This window comes from Hyla sarda, chromosome 1 (assembly GCF_029499605.1).
Source record: "Hyla sarda isolate aHylSar1 chromosome 1, aHylSar1.hap1, whole genome shotgun sequence".
Taxonomy (NCBI): domain Eukaryota; kingdom Metazoa; phylum Chordata; class Amphibia; order Anura; family Hylidae; genus Hyla; species Hyla sarda.
This window is the reverse complement of record NC_079189.1, coordinates 116,897,917-116,916,084: the sequence shown is the minus strand read 5'-3', so window position 1 is coordinate 116,916,084 and position 18,168 is coordinate 116,897,917. Positions and strand designations below refer to the sequence as shown.

Genomic DNA, 18,168 nt, shown 5'->3' with positions numbered 1-18,168 from the left:
CTATCACCGCCACAGCCCCGCGACCCCATATGAAATAGAAATACCCCATATGTGGCCGTAAACTGTTGCCAAGTAAATGCAACAGGGCCCAGAAGTGAGAGCACTCCATGCGCATTTGAGGCCTAAATTAGTGATTTGCACAGGGGCGTCTGATAGTTGCAGAGATTTACTTGAATGTGGTGTACCAAAACACAGCAGTTAGTAAACATCAGCCTATTGCAGTGTTTCCCAACCTGGGTGCCTCCAGCTGCTGCAAAATTGACTCCCAGCAAGTTGGGAGTTGTAGTTTTGCAATAGTTGGGGGCAACCTGGTTGGGAAACACTGCCCTACTGTGTTGATCCAGAGGAAGGCAAAAAAAAAAAACCCTTAGGAGGCGGATGCCAATTTGCCCCATGCCAGGGGGAAAAATTCCTTCCCGAAAATATGGCAATGAGAATAAATCCCTGGATCAACGTTCTTGGGACTTTTTGGGGATTATTACAACCAGGGACTGGAATGTCCCTGTGTTGCCAATGCATCAGAAAAGCGCTGTACATAGCCGTGGTCCCAAGCTCATGTACATCACCACCAATGCATTGGAAAACAAAACAAAAAAAAAGTGGTGTACAACGCCGCATCCAGGCTCGTCTACAACGCACTTAAATTTGGTGAACAATATAAATGGGGCAAATCATAAATCCACAGATGTACGGTACGCCTTGAAGCATTCTTTGATGCAGAGGCCTGGTTTTTCAGGACAGGTGTCACACTGGAAAATTGTGTCCTTCCTTTTCCCTTTTTTAGCACAAACTCTGCACCTTTTCTGGGAACGTCCTTTTTTCCCAGTGTGGGGGACCTCTCCTGGAAAATGTTGCCCTGGTACGATACGCTGACCTACAGTTCCAGAGGTACTCTGGCCCTCTCCTTCATGGTTTTCAAATATCAGGGCCTTGATCGCTACCTCCTGGAACTGCTGGAATGTCCCTGCGTTGCCAACACTCTGGAATAGTACAAAAGCATTGTACAATGCCGTCTGGACCATGGACAATGCTACTTTTGTGTACCATCTCCTGGTTTTGCGCATGGCGCCATATGGTTTGAGGACTTGACCCGAGAGATCAACTCCTTCCATATACTGATTGTAGTCCAGGATACAATCAGGTTTGAGGACCGGTGTTGCGGTACCTCGTACAGTGACAGGGGTGCTGCCGATACCGTGAATGGTGGTCAGCATAAGGACCTCCCTCTTATCCTTATATCTGACCAACAGCAGATTTTCAAGTAAGGGCTCTACTCTCACCCCTAGGGATCGGTGCGGGATATGTGGGGAGGCCTTTCTGATTTTTCCGCACAGTGCCACAAGCGGTCGTGGCTCTGGCGGAAAGGGACTTGAAAAGAGGGATGCTTGTATAAAAGTTATCCATGTACAAATGGTAACCTTTATCCAGCAGTGAGTACATCAGTTCCCACACAATTTTTCCGCTAACTCCCAGGATGGGGGGGGGGGGGCATTCTGGGGGTTCAATGCGGGAATCCTTCTCTTCGTACACCCTAAATCTGTAAGTGTTCCCAGAGGTACTCTCACAGAGCTTGTATACTTTCACGCCATACCTTGCCCTTTTACTGGGAATGTACTGGCAGAAATGGAGTTTCCCTTTAAAACTAATAAGGGGATTCGTCAATAGCGATCTCCTTATGGCAAATTTATTACTGAAATGATCTATGACCGGCCTGATTTTGAACAGGCGGACGGGCATGTTGCATTATCAACAGCTTCAAAGCGTGGCCGTGGCATGGCCATACTGTAGAGGGGGGGGGGGGGGGTTGTAAAGAACATCCCCACGCCAGTATTGCTTGGCTTTTTTACTAAGCCCATATGCAGCATGAGGCCCCAAAATGTCCTCATATCAGCTACATTGACGGGGGTCCATCTGTCGGGCCTAGCCAAAAAAGCATAGGGATGCTGGGCCACAAACTGCTTGGCATACACGTTTGTTTGAGCCACCATCAAATTGACAAAGTCCTCACTGAAATTTTTTTTTTTTTTTTAAGTCAATTTCTGTGAGGCATGTGGTGTCAATTTGGATTCCTGGGCGGCCAGCAAACCCAGGAATCAGTGGCCCATAATTGTCCGGAACTGCGATCCAGACAGTCATCTGTAAGGGGGATAGTGCTGCTAGTATGGTGGACAGGGGAAATTGTATGAGGGACAGGGCTACTAGTTTGGGGGATAGGGCTACTGCTCACCCTCACTCACCAACAATACGCCGCACAGAGAACACTGTCTCTGCCGGTTTCTGCAGATAACCACTGGTCTCCTGCTGATCTCCCACTGATAACCACCGGTAACTCGCTGCAGAACACCTTCTCCGCTCTCTGCCCGTACTCTGAGGTATTCAAAACAAGGCAGAGCGCTGCGATTGGCTGGACCTGTCGGACCGACCCTGCCACCTCCCTCCTTTAGTGAATGGACCTGTCTCGGAAAGCTGCAATCATATTTTTTTCTCCTTCCACACTGGTCACAGGGGCCATATTGCTCCGCAATCGCCGTGATAGGACTTATGAATGTAATGATCCATCATGGCGATTGCCGTTACAGGAGGGAGTTAAGTCCCCCCTAGACATTGTGTGAAGATGGGTGCTGTTAGAAAACAGCAGTCATCTTCACCCGACCACCCTGTCAGATGACGCTGTGGTACAAAACAGCTTGGATGTAAATGTACGTCCTGGTGCGTTAAGTACCACCTCGCCAGGACGTACATTTAAATATGATCAAAGGGTTCAGATAGAAATGCATTTAAAACTAAAGAAAGATGCCATAATGGAACTTCAGGAAAGTTACAAATGGAAAGCCTATTAATTGCTTTTACCCCTTAAGGACATGGCGCACCTGTACGTCCCGAGTCCTCACCCTTTCTATAACGTGGTGCCACCAAAGCTGATTACCACGTCTAAAGTGAAAGTAAACTATCCCCGGCTAGCTTAGTGGGTGTCCCAAACAGCTGGAGGGCACGTGGAGGGTCCCTACCTTCCTCCTGCGTGTCCGATTGCTGAAAAAAACTCCTATTTTTTGTGTGGGTGTGCTAAGGGTCCACTGCCCAAGGTTTGTCCTTTAGATTAACAGAGCAGAACTCTTTTCTACTTGCCGATTTTATCTTGTAGAAAAAAAAAAGGTCTCTCTCTGGCCAGCCCCATAGACTACATATTTTTCTGAATATCTGAGGATTTAGTCTCCATTCTCCCTGATGAAGTTGCTGCGGACTGAGGAAGTCTGCTTTTACATTTAATGATCCTTTTAAATGGACTGTGGATAAGGAAAAAAGAAAAGCCTCTGCAAAACAAAAACTGTGAGTACCAATCTGCATAAGTGATTTGCTTCTTGTAGTACCTTGACGGTTTAACAGACACACTGTGGTGGAATTGTCTGAAAAGATTTAAAAATTTTCCTGATGGAGAAGATTCTGAGCCTCCATCAGAGCATAATAAACTGCTAAAAGTTCTTTTGCGTTTGAGAGTAATTTTTCTTGAAAATTTGAGTCTCCAATATGCACTCCCCACCCCCAGGGACTAGCATCTGTAGTAAGTATTTTTGGGTCTTCTATTACCCAGTCCAGACCTTTCCTTAAGTTGTCTTCTACTAACCACCATAGAAGAGATATTTTTTTCTTTTGATATAGACAAAAAGTTTTTCTCTAGATTTTCTAAAGAGCCGTCCCAAGAAGAGAGATTTTCCTGCAAAATTCTTGAGTGGAAAAGCGCCCAGGGCACCGCTTGTATTGCTGCAGTGAATTTCCCTAGTAGTGACATTCCTTTTCTTATGGTGATGGAGTGAAGACTGATTACTTTCCTCACTGTGTTTTGTATTTTTTGAATCTTTTGAATTGGCAGAAAAGATTTTTGTTGTTCTGAATCCAGCAGAGCTTTTTGTTTTCTGGAATAAAGATGATTATTCCCATTTTATTATCCATCCTAACATTTTTAGGATAGCGATAGCATGTGCTAGAAACATCTCCACCTCTCCTTTTGATTGTCCTATTAAAAGAAAATTGTCCAGGTATGGAACAAAGGTCCCCCCTCTCATATATGGGCCACCATCTCGGATACTATTTTGGTAAATACCCTGGGAGCTACAGCTATACCGAACGGAAGGGCTCTGAACTGGAGATGAGCAAGACCTAGATCTAACTGAATAGCTATCCTTAAAAAATTTTTGAAGTCGGGATGGATTGGGATATGTAGGTAGGCATCTTTTATGTCTAGAGAGGCTATGAAGCAATTTTTTGTTAGTAAATTTACAGTGGACCTGACTTTCTCCATTTTGAACTTTTGGTAGACTAAGTACCGTTTTAACGGTTTTAGAGTTATAAATTGTGTGGTAGGTATTGTCTGGTTTAGGGTAGAGTAAAATCCTCACCCCAACTCTTCCAGAGGAACTGGAATTAACACTTTTTTTTTTTAGGAGGGACAAAACTTATTTTTGTAAAGCTAATAGGCCTGTGGGCCCTGAGTGACTTAAGGTCACTTTTAGGCGAGTCGGCAGGGGACTGAGAAATTCCAGGCACAACCCTTCTCTTAGGGCATTTAATACCCAGGAGCTGTTCGATATTTTCTCCCATTCCACCACAAAATTTCCCAGTCTGCCGGCAACTCTCCCTAGACTGTCATTGTTGATTAGATTTTTTGGTACCTGTAGATGCCTGGTTAAACAGGTAACCTTTTGACTTTTTGGGAAAACGCCATCTAGCTGAGTCAGGTCTGGCAGAAGGTATATAAAAGGAAAACCCTTTTTCCTATCGCCTGCTTTTTCTAGGATGTCTGATAAAACAGGCCCAAAAAGCAACTTCCCTTCACAGGGAAGGGCACAGAGTTTATTTTTGGAAGGGATATCCCTTTTTTTGTCCATAGGATCTTTAAGTACGCCTATATCTTCCAGAGGAAGAGTGCTTTTTTTTAGAAACCTTAGAGATTACCAAAAATTTATGTGGCTCTTTTTCCCATTCTGTCAGTTCCGTACTGTCAAAAGGATATTTTCTTTTTAGTGCTCTAGGAAGAAAGGCATTTCTTTCTTTCAGGGTTTTCATTCCTTCTTGATCAATGCAGATATACATCTATTAACAGGGAAATATATTTTCCTAGGTTCCAATCCCTCAAACATAATGTCCTGGACAGTTTTAATTTCTCTGGGATCTTCAACATTCATAATTTTGTTCACATTTTTTATTAACCCATCAGTGTCCTCTGCCTGAAAGAAAGGTCTTCCAGAGGTAGTGTCCTCTATTGAAGAGGAATCTCTATCTGATTATGCTGAATCTACAATAATTCCTTCCTCCTCTGACCCTGAAGCCTGAGCAACAGCATTTGCAGGAGGATCAGGGATAGGAGGATTAACGGCAGGTACAGAAACACTGACCGATATCAACGAATTTTGTATCTCCATCCTAATCATTTCCTGCATGGATGATAGGAGAGATGGGACTTTAGCAGAATAAACTTTAGCTACGCATGATGGACATGTTTGCTTCTCATAGCCCTGTGGTAACTTAAATTTACATGTATTATACTCAAGGTGTTTAGTTTTTTGTTTTTTTTTGCTTTTCTAGGTACATCCCCCTAAAAAGAACAGATAAACCAGACTAGGCATTAATAAGACCTCAAATTAACTGAAATGTGTGCACTCACTCAGGCATTGCTGGATACCCAAGATGGAGTCTTTGCTGAGGATTTAGCCGGGTCCCGTCTGGGGTCCCCCTTGGAAGAGTTCATGCTGCTACAGGCTGTAACTGCTGGCTGGCTTCCTTTGGAGAATGAGGGAATGTGCAGAGGCAGCCCAAATACTACTGGGCCGCACTTCCGCATAGAGACACCGGTGTCAGACGTCAGATCCGGCCCGTCAAGTGACTCTGTGACATACTTCCAGCCGCCGGCCCCTCCATTCCGCGTTATACATTAGAAATGCAAGCGGAAGAACAGGAACACTATCAGCTCTTCCTCCACTGCCCACCCCACACTACGTGTGATCCATGAGCAGCATTCACCTCACAGCAGGCTAGGAATCGGGCACAGGAAAACCAGTCACGACTCACCCTCTAGGGAGGTAATCAGGACTGCCAGTACCCAGAGACTACAGGGATTGTAGCCCAGGCGCGCCCTCAGCATATCTATCCAAACACCTAAGACAGGGACTCCTGCCTCAGACAAGCTTCCAGGGACAGGAAACACACTGAGGCCGAGGGGGAGGGTGGTTCTTTTTATCCTCATGTTTCCTGTCCCTAGGGGTGGAGTCCCTAACTGGTGGTGCTGTCATGGTGACCGGGAAAAAATAAAGACTATGCAGCTATGCTGTGCCTCCCATATGATGATCAATACATTACTGCTTGTTAAAGAAGAAATACTTCAATAAATGTCTGACATGTTATAGTGACATGTCATTAGTTGTGATCGGTGGGGTCCGGGTGCTGAGACCTCTACTGATCACTAAAATGAGTGGGCAGCAGAGCTCAGCAGAGGGCTGCACCCCTTTATTTTTCTGCTTAGCTCTGCTCCTGCAAGTAGAGCAATCAGTCTACAAATTTTCAGAAAGAACTATAGTCTCAATTAATCTGTAAACTGCTTGCTAGCAAAAAAAACACAAAAAATTAAGACATGTCAAAAGTTTAATGAAATGATAGGTGAACATTAAGAGAAGGTGTTACAATTTGCACCGTTTGGTTGGCATTCAATTTCATAGCAACAGGTTGCCCTCTACCCTTTGATAGGGGCCAACAGCCACAGAAGGGAAGTATGAGAAGGCAGTCACTATGCGGTCTCTTCCCCTTACAGACTTAGTGGTAAATCGGTGGGGGAGCAAAGCAACCAATTTGTGTGATCCCACACATCACAGTATATAGTGTGTATAATATATAGTATATAAACTATTCTCACGAGGATTTTTTATTCTGCATCACAGAAAAAAAAAAAAGAAGTGACGTGCTGCTTCTTGATGTGGATTCTGCTTCTTGATCCAAGGGTAGGTCATCAGTTTCTGCTGTGGATTTCCAAATGGATATTTCTGAAGCAAAAATGTATTGTGTGCATGTACCCTTAATTAAGCCACAGCAGATGTTAGCTCAGTTGACAGGGAGGGTCTCCGACTACTGCTTCCCCCACACTGTAAATGTAGAGAATTCAATCTCTTATATCAATTGTCATCATGACTGTTGCTGGGACCACACTGACAGCTTTAAGCTGCAAAACACACACAACCTGTAAGATGGACAGGCTGAATATATCTAATTCGCTCTGTATTAGACAGTAGCTTAAAAATGCAATTTTAGGGTATATTCACACACATCAGATTGGATGCAACTATCCGATCTGATTGGGGATGCAGAAATCCATGCACTTTCTGCCAAAAGTTAATTCAGATGAAAAGAACTACTTTCCAGTTGCAGAAACATCAGCAACAAATCAGCCTTTTTTTTTTCTTTAAATCAATCTAATGTGTGCGTGTATTACAAAGTATCAGGATAATGCTAATAGGTAGGTAGACAAAGTACTTTACACAAAAATGTGAAATAACGTATAAGCCATGAGGTTGTAACACATGAAGCTTCATAAACCAGGACAAGTTGAATTGAAGTAGCAAATGCTCCAGTGAGGATCGGCAGTGATTACATTGAAATCTTTCACAATCCCAACATTCTTAAATCTTATTTTAATAAAGAAAATGTGTATGCCAACACCTGACCTACAAACAACTGAATAATGTGCTGTCAATCTTATTGTTCACATAGCCAGGTTATTGTTTTCTTCCAAATCTATGACAAGAAATTTGCTTAACACAGCAGCAGCTTGTAGTACAACACAAAATACTTACCATTCAGAAGTCGAGGAAAGCTAGGTACATTACCAATATGTCTTTTTTTTTAAAAGGCATTGGCAACAGCAAACAGCTTCCATATGGACACCAGCAATGTATGCTCAGAATACTGGTCATGTTGTTACCAATTCCCCCATTAGGCTAGGTTCACATTGCTGTTCGCATCCGACCCGTTAAGAGTCCGATCGTACAGAATTGGCATTCATAACATCGAACCTCATTAACAATAATGGGTTTTCATTAACATTCACAACACACCTTGGTGTTTTTCCGAATTTTCCTATCGATATTATTAAGGAATCCTAAAATGTTGGCATACAGCCTACCTAAAATTCACTAGGTTTGCTAGAAAATCACTTTTCAGCAGTGTCCTTCATATCACAAACTGGATTAAAAAGTGAAAAGTAAATCTAGCATATAAATAAGATAGGATCCACTATTTACAACAGATAAGAGCTCAACCTCTCCTTCCCGGCACAGGGGATACCTAGAAAACTTTAACCTAGAATGTAATAAAGTCTGCGCCGGACAATTATGCCTATTTTCACAGGGCTTCCTGTAAATCATATCAGAAAATAGAAACGTTACAAAAAACAAAAAAAACAAACACGTTTTAGCGTCTGGCTCTAAACATTAGGAAAAAAAATCTAGACAATAATTCCCTTTAAATGTTATATGAGCAGCTAACACTATTAACTGCTCATATAACATTTAAAGTGCTAATGTCTTTAAAAACAACTTTTGACATGTTGATCAGACAAGTCAAAAAATAGTTGTTCACATTGGGTTTCACTGCTAAAACCCGCTGTGATTGTGCGTTATTAGCTGAGGAAGTGGCACTGCGCTCCGCTTCATGGCTGGCCGAGACATCCGTCTATTTCTCTGCCTGGCAGTCTGGACTTAAAATATGGGGTCATTATTAGATGTAATTGTAGTTTAATACTCAAAATGGTCAGACATGCTTCATTAAAGTAAAGCCATCTATGTTCCTAATGATGTATCTGTCTGATTCACCCCATATAAATGTAAACTTACCATAACTTCCTGTCCTATTTGCGCAAACGATAGCACCAAAAAAGACTGGAACATGTTTCTGAATCCTAGAAATAGCCTTCTGACATGCTGTCGTGGGGTCTGCTCCCATCCTCATATTCTCCACTGCTTGATAACTAAAATAAACCAGTAAATAGTATTCATAATTGTAGAAAAAAAAAAAAGGTGATGCCAGCAGTGCATACATCCCTAAACGTCACCTCTTAGCACACTATATAGACTTGTAAGTTGAGGTGAGGGCTCCATTGATCAGACTCCTTTCTCCAGCACACACACAACTCATGCTCGATCAAATTTTAATCTGAGAAATGTGGAGGCCCAGTAAACAATTGCAGTGTGCATTATTATTCTAAAAGAGGCCATAGCAATTATCTAATACCATTGTCATGAAGGGGATGTACTTGATCTGCAACAATGTTTAGGTAAGTGGTCAAATTAAGATTCACATGTATGCCAGGACCCAGGGTTTTTCAGCAGAACCTTGTTCAAAGCATCACACAATCTCTACCAGTTTGCCATAGTAAATCATGTGCCACTTCTTTCCCAGAAAAGCTACTCACACACTTATCTACATTTTTCCATGATTAGTTTTATAATAGCTCTTCTGTAGGGATCATTACTTGTTGGCCTTCCTTGGACCACTTGAAGCAGGAACTTACCACTGCATACCAGGAAAACCCCACCAGAAATGCCATTTTGGAGATATTTGGCTTGATACACTGCTCAAAAAAATAAAAGCAATTAGCAAGACACCCCCAATAAAAGGAGTGGTTCTGCAGGTGGTGACCACAGACCACTTCTCAGTTCCTATGCTTCCTGGCTGATGTTTGGGTCACTTTTGAATGTTGGCAGTGCTTTCACTCTAGTGGTAGCATGAGACAGAGTCTACAACCCACACAAGTGGCTCAGGTAGTGTAGCTCATCCAGGATGGCACATGAATGCGAGCTGTGGCAAGAAGGTTTGCTGTGTCTGTTAGTAGTGTCCAGAGAATGGAGGCGCTACCAGGAGACGTAAAGGAGGGCAACAACCCATCAGCAGGACCGCTACCTCTGCCTTTTTGCAAGCAGAAACACTGCCAGAGCCCTGAAAAATGACCTCCAGCAGGCCACAAATGTGCATGTGTCCACTCAAACGGTCAGAAACAGACTCCATGAGGGTGGTACAAGGGCCCGACATCCACAGGTGGGGGGTTGTACTTACAGCCCAACACCATTCAGGACGTTTGGCATTTGTCAGAGAACACCAAGAATGGAAAATTTGCCACTGGCGCCCTGTCCTCTTCACAGATGAAAGCAGGTTCACACTGAGCACATGTGAGAGTCTGGAGAAGCTCTGGAGAACGTTATGCTGCCTGCAACATCCTTCAGCATGACCGATTTGGCAGTGGGTCAATAATGGTGTGGGGTGGCCGCACAGCCCTCCATGTGCTTCCCAGAGGTAGTCTGACTGCCATTAGGTACCGAGATGAGATCCTCAGACCCCTTGTGAGACCATATGCTGGTGCGCTTGGCCCTGGGTTCCTCCTAATGCAAGACAATTCTAGACCTCATGTGGCTGGAGTGTCAGTAGTTCCTGCAAGAGGAAGGTATTGATGCTATGGACTGGCCCGCCCGTTCCCCAGACCTCAATCCGATTGAGCACATCTGGGACATAATGTCTCGCTCCATCCACCAACACCACAGACTGTCCAGGAGTTTACAGATGGATGCTTTAGTCCAGGTCTGGGAGGACATCCCTCAGGAGACCATCCTCCACCTCATCAGGTGCATGCCCAGGCGTTGTAGGGTGGTCATACGTGCACGTGGAGGCCACACACACTAGTGAGACTCATTTTGACTTGCTTTTGCAGACATTACATCAAATTTGGATCAGCCTGTAGTGTGGTTTTCCACTTTGATTTTGAGTGTGACTCCGTACCCAGATCTCCATGGGTTGATACATTTGATTTCCATTGATAATTTTTGCGTGATTTTGTTGTCAGCACATTCAACTATGTAAAGACGAAAGTATTTCATACGGTTAGTTCATTCATTCAGATCTAGGCTGTGTTATCTTAGTGTTCCCTTTATTTTTTTGAGCAGTGTATAATCACAACTTTCCCCTCATAAAAGTTTCTCAAATCCTCACACTTGACTATTTATCCTGCTGCCAAAACATCAACTTCAAGAACTGACAATTCACTTGCTACCTAAAGTCTCCCCCACTTTAGTAGGTACCATTGTCACAAGGTAATCAATATTGTGTAAAAGGGGTTATCCACCATAAGGTGATTTTAGTACATACCTGGCAGACAGTAATGGACATGCTTAGGAAGGATCTGTGCTTGTCTTGGGGCTAAATGATTATGTTGTGAGATTACCATAATGCTGAGGCTATCTTTTTGTGAACTGGTTATTTCCTGTTGGACTTTGTTTCCTTAAAGGGGTTCTCCAGTGCTTACACATCTTTTCCCCTATCCAAAGGATAGGGGATAAGATGCCTGATCGCGGGAGTCTCGCCGCTGGGGACCCCCGGGATCATGCACGCAGCACCCCGTTTGTAATCAGTCCCCGGAGAGTGTTCGCTCCGGGACTGATTACAGGCGACCAACGGGCTGGCGGAGTGTGACGTCACACTCCGCCCCTCAATGCAAGCCTATGGGAGGGGGCGTGACAGCGGCGGGACTCCCGGGATCAGGCATCTTATCCCCTATCCTTTGGATAGGGAAAAAGATGTGTAAGCACCGGAGAACCCCTTTAAACTACAAGTCCCATGATTCCTTGCTTGTAAGTGTGAAGTCACTTTTCTCCCTACCACACATCAACCACTCCACCCATTGAAATACAATTTCAATACCCATTGAATCCTTTCGATGCAATAGACCAGTGTTTTCTGTCCAGGGTGCCTACAGCTGTTACAAAACTACAATTCTTGCAGAATGATCTTCCTCCCACCCATCGGTCGCTCCACCCACTGAAGCAAAGCCAGGCTCCCTCTGAACACCCGACTAGTGACTAGCCACACTGCAAACTGGGAAAACCTGAGACCACAGTTATTTTGTATGCTTTTAAAAATAATTAATGGGGCAAAAATCAATTTTGAGACCATAAAACACAGGTACAGACACTATATTATGAACTAAACTAAATTTACAGCCTCTGTAGTATAGTCAAATAAAAAATCCCGGAATACCCCTTTAATTCACCCAATATTACCTAACACCACCAAGTAATTAAATTTGTATACAACATACTAAAACAAAGACATATTGTACACAAAATTCTGTTCGCAATCCAGCATGTTAGCATTATAATATTTAATGTATGAAGCCCCCCCATTTTACAAGCATTACTAAGAAACTTCAGGATTAGACATCTTTCACTTAACTTACCCAGAACACTACTGTTTCACACATTACCTTGGTAAGAATCGCATCATGGTGTCCCCATCTCCAGTAGCTGCCGCTCCACCAACTGAGCTGTCTGCATAGGATCCGGCTCCAATCAATGGTGAGTCTCCCACCCGTCTAGATAGAAAATCTATCAATCATTTATTTTGTAGTATTTCATGGCGTTGCCAACAGTGTCCCTTCCAAGCACATCACAGCATCAGGCTGCCACTTGCACTCCTTACATTGTTGCATTACATTTAAGCAACTTAATATAATGGAAATTTCCAGAAGATTCCTTGTTAGACAAGTACCTATATATTTGTGCAATACAGGAGCAGGCATAGATTTGCGCTATTATGTGTACCAGTGTAGTAATATACACAAAAAAGTGGGTGTTATATGGCTTACACCAGTCAATGGCTGTTCGGCCATGCTGGGAGTTGAAGTTTTGCAACATCTGGAGGGCCACAGTTTCAGACTACTGGCTTACACTAAAGTAGTACCTTCCAAATACAAACCTCCTGTACCAGGCAAACAAATACCAGGCAGCAACTAAGCTTAGCTTACCCTCCCCAGCCAATTTAGAAGGAAGAAGACAGGCGATGGCATGTGACACATGACTTCACACTACTTCTATCGAAGCTTCACAATCTGTCTTTATGTAGTGAAACTAATAAAACAAAAATGTGTAGGAAGTACAGACAAAATAGTTTTAACTAGGGATGAATCGAAATTTTGGCCACCGAAAATTATAGTCCGAGAACAGTCCTTTCAGTCTTTTTAGGCCAAGGGAATTTTGGTGGGCGTGGCTTAGTCACAAATGGGCAGTCAGCTGACAGGTTCTTGCGCTGAACGGGGAGCAAATATGCATGCGCACAGCTGTGGACTGGAACACCAGGGAGAGGAGTAAACATGGCAGCGTCCAGTGCCAGTCTTTGAGTCAAGTAAGAGTTGCCATCCCACCGTGCAGTCAGGAAAGAAGGAGGAGAGGAATGTAGTCCTTGGTAGAAGGGGCAGAACTGGAGTCCTTGGTACAGCGTGGCTGCCTGCTGGTAAAGTGCCGCTCACCGCTATATGTGCAGGTATATATTTGTGGGTCATGGGATGCTGAGGAGACTGCTAATATGTGGAGTTGCTGCATCATTGTCTGTACATTTCTGTATGATAAACCTAGGACTAATGCCCCTAATATAGTTATGGGACCAAGTAGTGAAAATAGGAAGTAAATAGTGAAAGTAATAAATAAAGTATACATGGGTAAAAACTGCCATTTATATCTGTGGACTGTAGAAAATTACGGATAATATTGAGACTTGTATGGAGAGAAGAGTAAAACCATTACTGTTTGTATTATGTTTGTGTGTTAGCCACGTTAGTACTTTTGTTCTACATGGTGACTGACCATGCAAGACACAAAAAGCTGGTAACCTGTCTCATAGTCCATTTAAAGGAACATGCTAACTTTAATGAATACATGCAGTAAGGGTGTATTGGACAGCGCAAGTCTCCCCTCCCTTTGAAAGCTGCTGTTTTTCCCAGTAAAAAATTTGTCCCAAGTTTTCACAGTCCTTCCTACGTTTCTTATGGAATACACATAAAAAGAACAAACACATTTTGGTGTATTGTATATCTATATTGTTTGCTTTACACAGTCTCTGTTTTCTGTCAGTAGCCCATGTAAACACCTTGTATTGTTGGACCAAGTTTCCAAAATACACCTAAAAAATTTAAAGATGGAGTTACCATAGGCTATTGTCTTTTCAAATAGGAAGATATTTTTAATAAAAGGATTCTTGCACATCTGGGAATGTAGGAGACTTTAATTAGCCAATCAGACCTATGTTAGCTATAATAAGTATATTACAGATAAGAAGTCTGAGTTTAGCATTAACATTATCTAGAACAGTATGGGCCATTTTACATGGAGCTATTATTGGACGAATAGGCCTGTATAATAGGACCATTGATCAGCTGACAAATAAGTAAATGACCCTTTGTCAGCTGAGCAGGTCGTTCTTACCTGTCAAAAAAATCATTGGCCATCAAGATGGGCTAATGATGATCCAGAAATCCTTAATATAGCTCTCACCACCCAACATTCAAGCAGTTTAAGAGAATGTTCACACAGCAAAATGTTCGTGTGGGATTCCACCGGAATACTTTGCACAGACATTCTGCTGCAGCATTTTCAATGGGATACTGCTGTACTGTGATTCATAAATTCCAATTCCCTTCAGGGTCGAAAACCCATCCGGGACTAAGACCCCAACTAGGGTCACCCTTTTAAAACTTCACTTTTATTTATTATTAAAAAAAATAAAATATATAGTGCAAAAATAATACAAAAAAAGGGTGTTTAAAAACACAATATATAGGAATTGGATTGGTCCAATAATGGTTCCACTAATTTAATTTCAACTCCGGCTTCTATGTTAGGGACTCTTCTATTCCATTATTCTGGATCCTAAGACTCCAATTTTAACGGTCCACATAACATAACTTTCTCTATTTTATCTACCAATTCCTATTATTGCTTATTAAAATTAGTTGCTCCCTAGCTAGGGTACCCTATGGGGGACTTTTGTGTATATGATCTGCTGTACTGTGCACACAGTGAAAATATCTGCCATGGAAATCCTGATTCCGGGGTCCACAGAAAGAATAGACATGGCTAATCTTTCTGAGGATTTTGCTCGAAAATGCATTGTCATCTACAGTGGGGGAAAAAAAGTCTTAGGCCATCCACCAATTGTGCAAGTTCTCCCACTTAAAAAGACCTGACCTGTAATTTTCATCATAGGTATACCTCAACTATGTGTGAACATACCCTAAAAGTTCTGTAAATGAATGTTTATCTACAGCTAAGAATCGCATAGCTATTGCCTGTAAGAAGGCAGATATAATCCTCGAGCTGGCAAAATCTTCGCTCCTTCTGTGTTATTGTGATGTATTCTTTATATATCTCTCCTTGCTTGGAACTTATATACCTTTTTGATACTTTGGGTAGCAGCTACTTTTTGTGTGTTATTAAGTATTGACATTTTAAATACAGTTATATTGTTATAGCTATGCACTTTGTATAATAATTTGTTGAAGTTTGGGAAGCTACTATATAGTAACATAGTAACATAGTTCATAAGATTGAAAAAAGACCAGAGTACATCTAGTTCAACCTATATCCCTAATGAGTCCTTACTGAGTTGATCCAGAGGAAGGCAAAAAACCCTCATACTAGAGGTAAAAATTCCTTCCTGACTCCAATATTGCAGTCAGAATAAATCTCTGGATCAACATGCTGTCCCTAAATATCTAGTAAACATAACCATCAATGTTATTATTCTCCAAAAATGCAGCCAGACCCCTTATGAACTCTTTTCAAGAGTTCACCATGACCACCTCCTCCGGAGAGAATTCCACAGTCTCACTGCACTTACAGTAAAGAACTGTGCTGTGCTGGTGTAGAAACCTTCTTTCCTGTTTACGTAGAGGATGCCCCCTTGTTATAGATACAGTCCTGGGTATAAATAGATCATGGGAGAGATCTCTGTAAGGTCCCCTGATATATTTATACATAGTTATTAGGTCTCCTCTAAGCAGGGCCGCCATCAGGGGGGGGGGGGGGTACAACCCATACACTTATAAGGGGCCCTGAACCTTAGGGAGGCCCGGCTGGCCCTGGACCTTTTTGAGCTTGTCAGTGAGTGAATGTCACCCACTGACAGATGGGGGCCCGCAAACACATGCTGTCACTCTCCGGAAGCCTGCAGGGCGCCGCTGCAGCACATACTGTCGATTTTCCTGTCATGCATTCATCCAGGGAACCACTCAGGCCTTTTAAGAGCAGCGCAGAGACTGCCTGGGAGAATAGACATGTGACGTCACTTCATACTGATAGAGAGGAGCGGAGCAGAGGGGGATGTGTCGCTTCCTGTGTTTGTGTGTGTAAAGCCTGTAGGCAGTGTCCTGACTGTTATCTTCTTACTGGTATGATTTTCTATATTATTTTCTCCTCTTCAGACAGCATTTATCTCTCCTATCCCATCATCATTCATCATAGAAGTGAGGGGAGGGGGGGGGGAATTATATACATGTGAGGGGGGATTTTCTTTTTCTCACTTCACAGAGGGATTTCTCAGTCCTAAAACCCCCCTCAATCCTGCAAACCTTAGAACTTCCTGAAGCATAGCAGTGAGCTGGCCAGGAAGGTAATTATCCAACATGCCACCTTCAGTGTTCAGACCACTGCTCTTCTGGTCCGGGGACCTACTGGATGAGCAGTGGTCGGAGCACCGAAGCATGGCAGTACACAGACATACTGTATATAAAGCTGGAGGCAGTATATCTGTGGGGACTCGGAGGGGCTTACAACTATATATGGGGGCATAGGGGGCCTACAACTATATATGGAGGCACAGGGGGCCTGCAACTATATACAGGGACACAGAGGGGCCTGCAACTATATACAGGGACACAGAGGGGCCTGCAACTATATAGGGGGGGGGGGGGGGGAAGAGAAGCCTACAACTATATATGGGGGCCAGGCCTTGAGCTGTGTAAGGGGCCCCAAAATTTCTGATGGCAGCCCTGCTTCTAAGCCTTCTTTTTCTAAACTAAATAACCCTAATTCTGATAATCTTTCTGGGTACTGTAGTCCTCTCATTCCCCGTATTACTCTGGTTGCCTGTCTTTGAACCCTCTCCATCTCCACTATATCTTTCTTGTACACTGGTGCCCAGTACTGTACACAGTATTCTATGTGTGGTCTGACTAGGGATTTATACAGCAGTAGAATTATTTCCTTGTCGTGGGTATATAATACTTGTGCAATATTGTGTAACATTCAATATAGGGGCTCATTTGTGTAGGGAGATAGCATAATTTGGTGTGATACAGGAGATACCGGTGTCCCGTGGCTTTAAGGGGGATTTGGACTTTGGTCCGTCCCTTTTTTAAGAGTTTTTAAGTATTTGGTGGTGTATATTGCATTGTTTGAATAATAAAGAATTTCAAATATATGATTCTGATGTGTGCCCAGCATGTGTTTATGCTTTCTTTCAGCTTTTGTGTAATTTAAACATTGGCAGCATCCAAGTATATATTTTTGGTTGAGCCCACTGATTTATGTGTGAAGTTCGAGGTACTGTCCACCAGTACCCCAAAGTCCTTTCCAGACGAAGTTATACTCAGTGTTTTATTATTTTATACATTCTTATAGATCTTGCAGCCTCGGTCCAAGTGCATAATCTTAAATGTATCCACATTAAACTGCCCAAGCCCTTCACAATGCCATTAATTCTGTCCTACACTATATTTTTATCTTTATATGGTAAAATAAAGGGTGCCAACTTGTAAAAACATATCCTGCAAAAAAAAAAAAAAAACTATTACAACTCTTTCAGTGGAAAAAATAAAGTTATGAGTCTTAGAAGGTGAAGAGGAAAAAACATAAGCTAAAAATCAAAATTTGGAAACATTTGGTGGGGATTGAGAAGGGGTTAATGAAATATATTTTCTCACCAAAAATAGTTTGGGATGTGTTTGTGGTGGTCCTATTTATCACCACTAAAATAATCAGTGCATTTCATGGTTATAAAGGAAAATATAACTGGTTACTGCACAGAACTACTCACCCAGGAATTTTGTGAGATGCTCCATTTGTAGAGGTTCCACTCGCAACATTTCCATTTCTATCAACTGCAATCATTCCTAGTTGCCAATATAAAAACGAGCATAAAAGAACAATCTGTAATTGAATATATACTTATAGGGGGAGATTAGTCAAAACCTGTCCAGATGTAAAGTTGACCGGTTGCCAGTAGCAACCAGATTGCTTCTTTCCCTTTTCTCAAGTTTTGATAAATCTCCCTCATAGTCTGTATACTGTTATATACTGTATACTACACCAT

The 18,168-nt window shown here is 42.6% G+C and overlaps 1 protein-coding gene across 2 annotated transcripts in view; it reads right to left on the bottom strand.

The window, feature by feature from the left end:
- The window catches only part of AGA (aspartylglucosaminidase), a 44,609-nt gene that overhangs the window by 4,190 nt on the left and 22,251 nt on the right, over window positions 1–18,168 (bottom strand). For both annotated transcript variants that reach the window (XM_056560556.1, XM_056560562.1), the window contains exons 6-8: window positions 17,893–17,968; window positions 12,290–12,397; window positions 8,874–9,007 (exon numbers count right to left, since the gene is read on the bottom strand). In XM_056560556.1, the coding sequence (XP_056416531.1) occupies window positions 8,874–9,007; window positions 12,290–12,397; window positions 17,893–17,968 (318 nt within the window). The remainder of the gene's footprint in view (window positions 1–8,873; window positions 9,008–12,289; window positions 12,398–17,892; window positions 17,969–18,168) is intronic.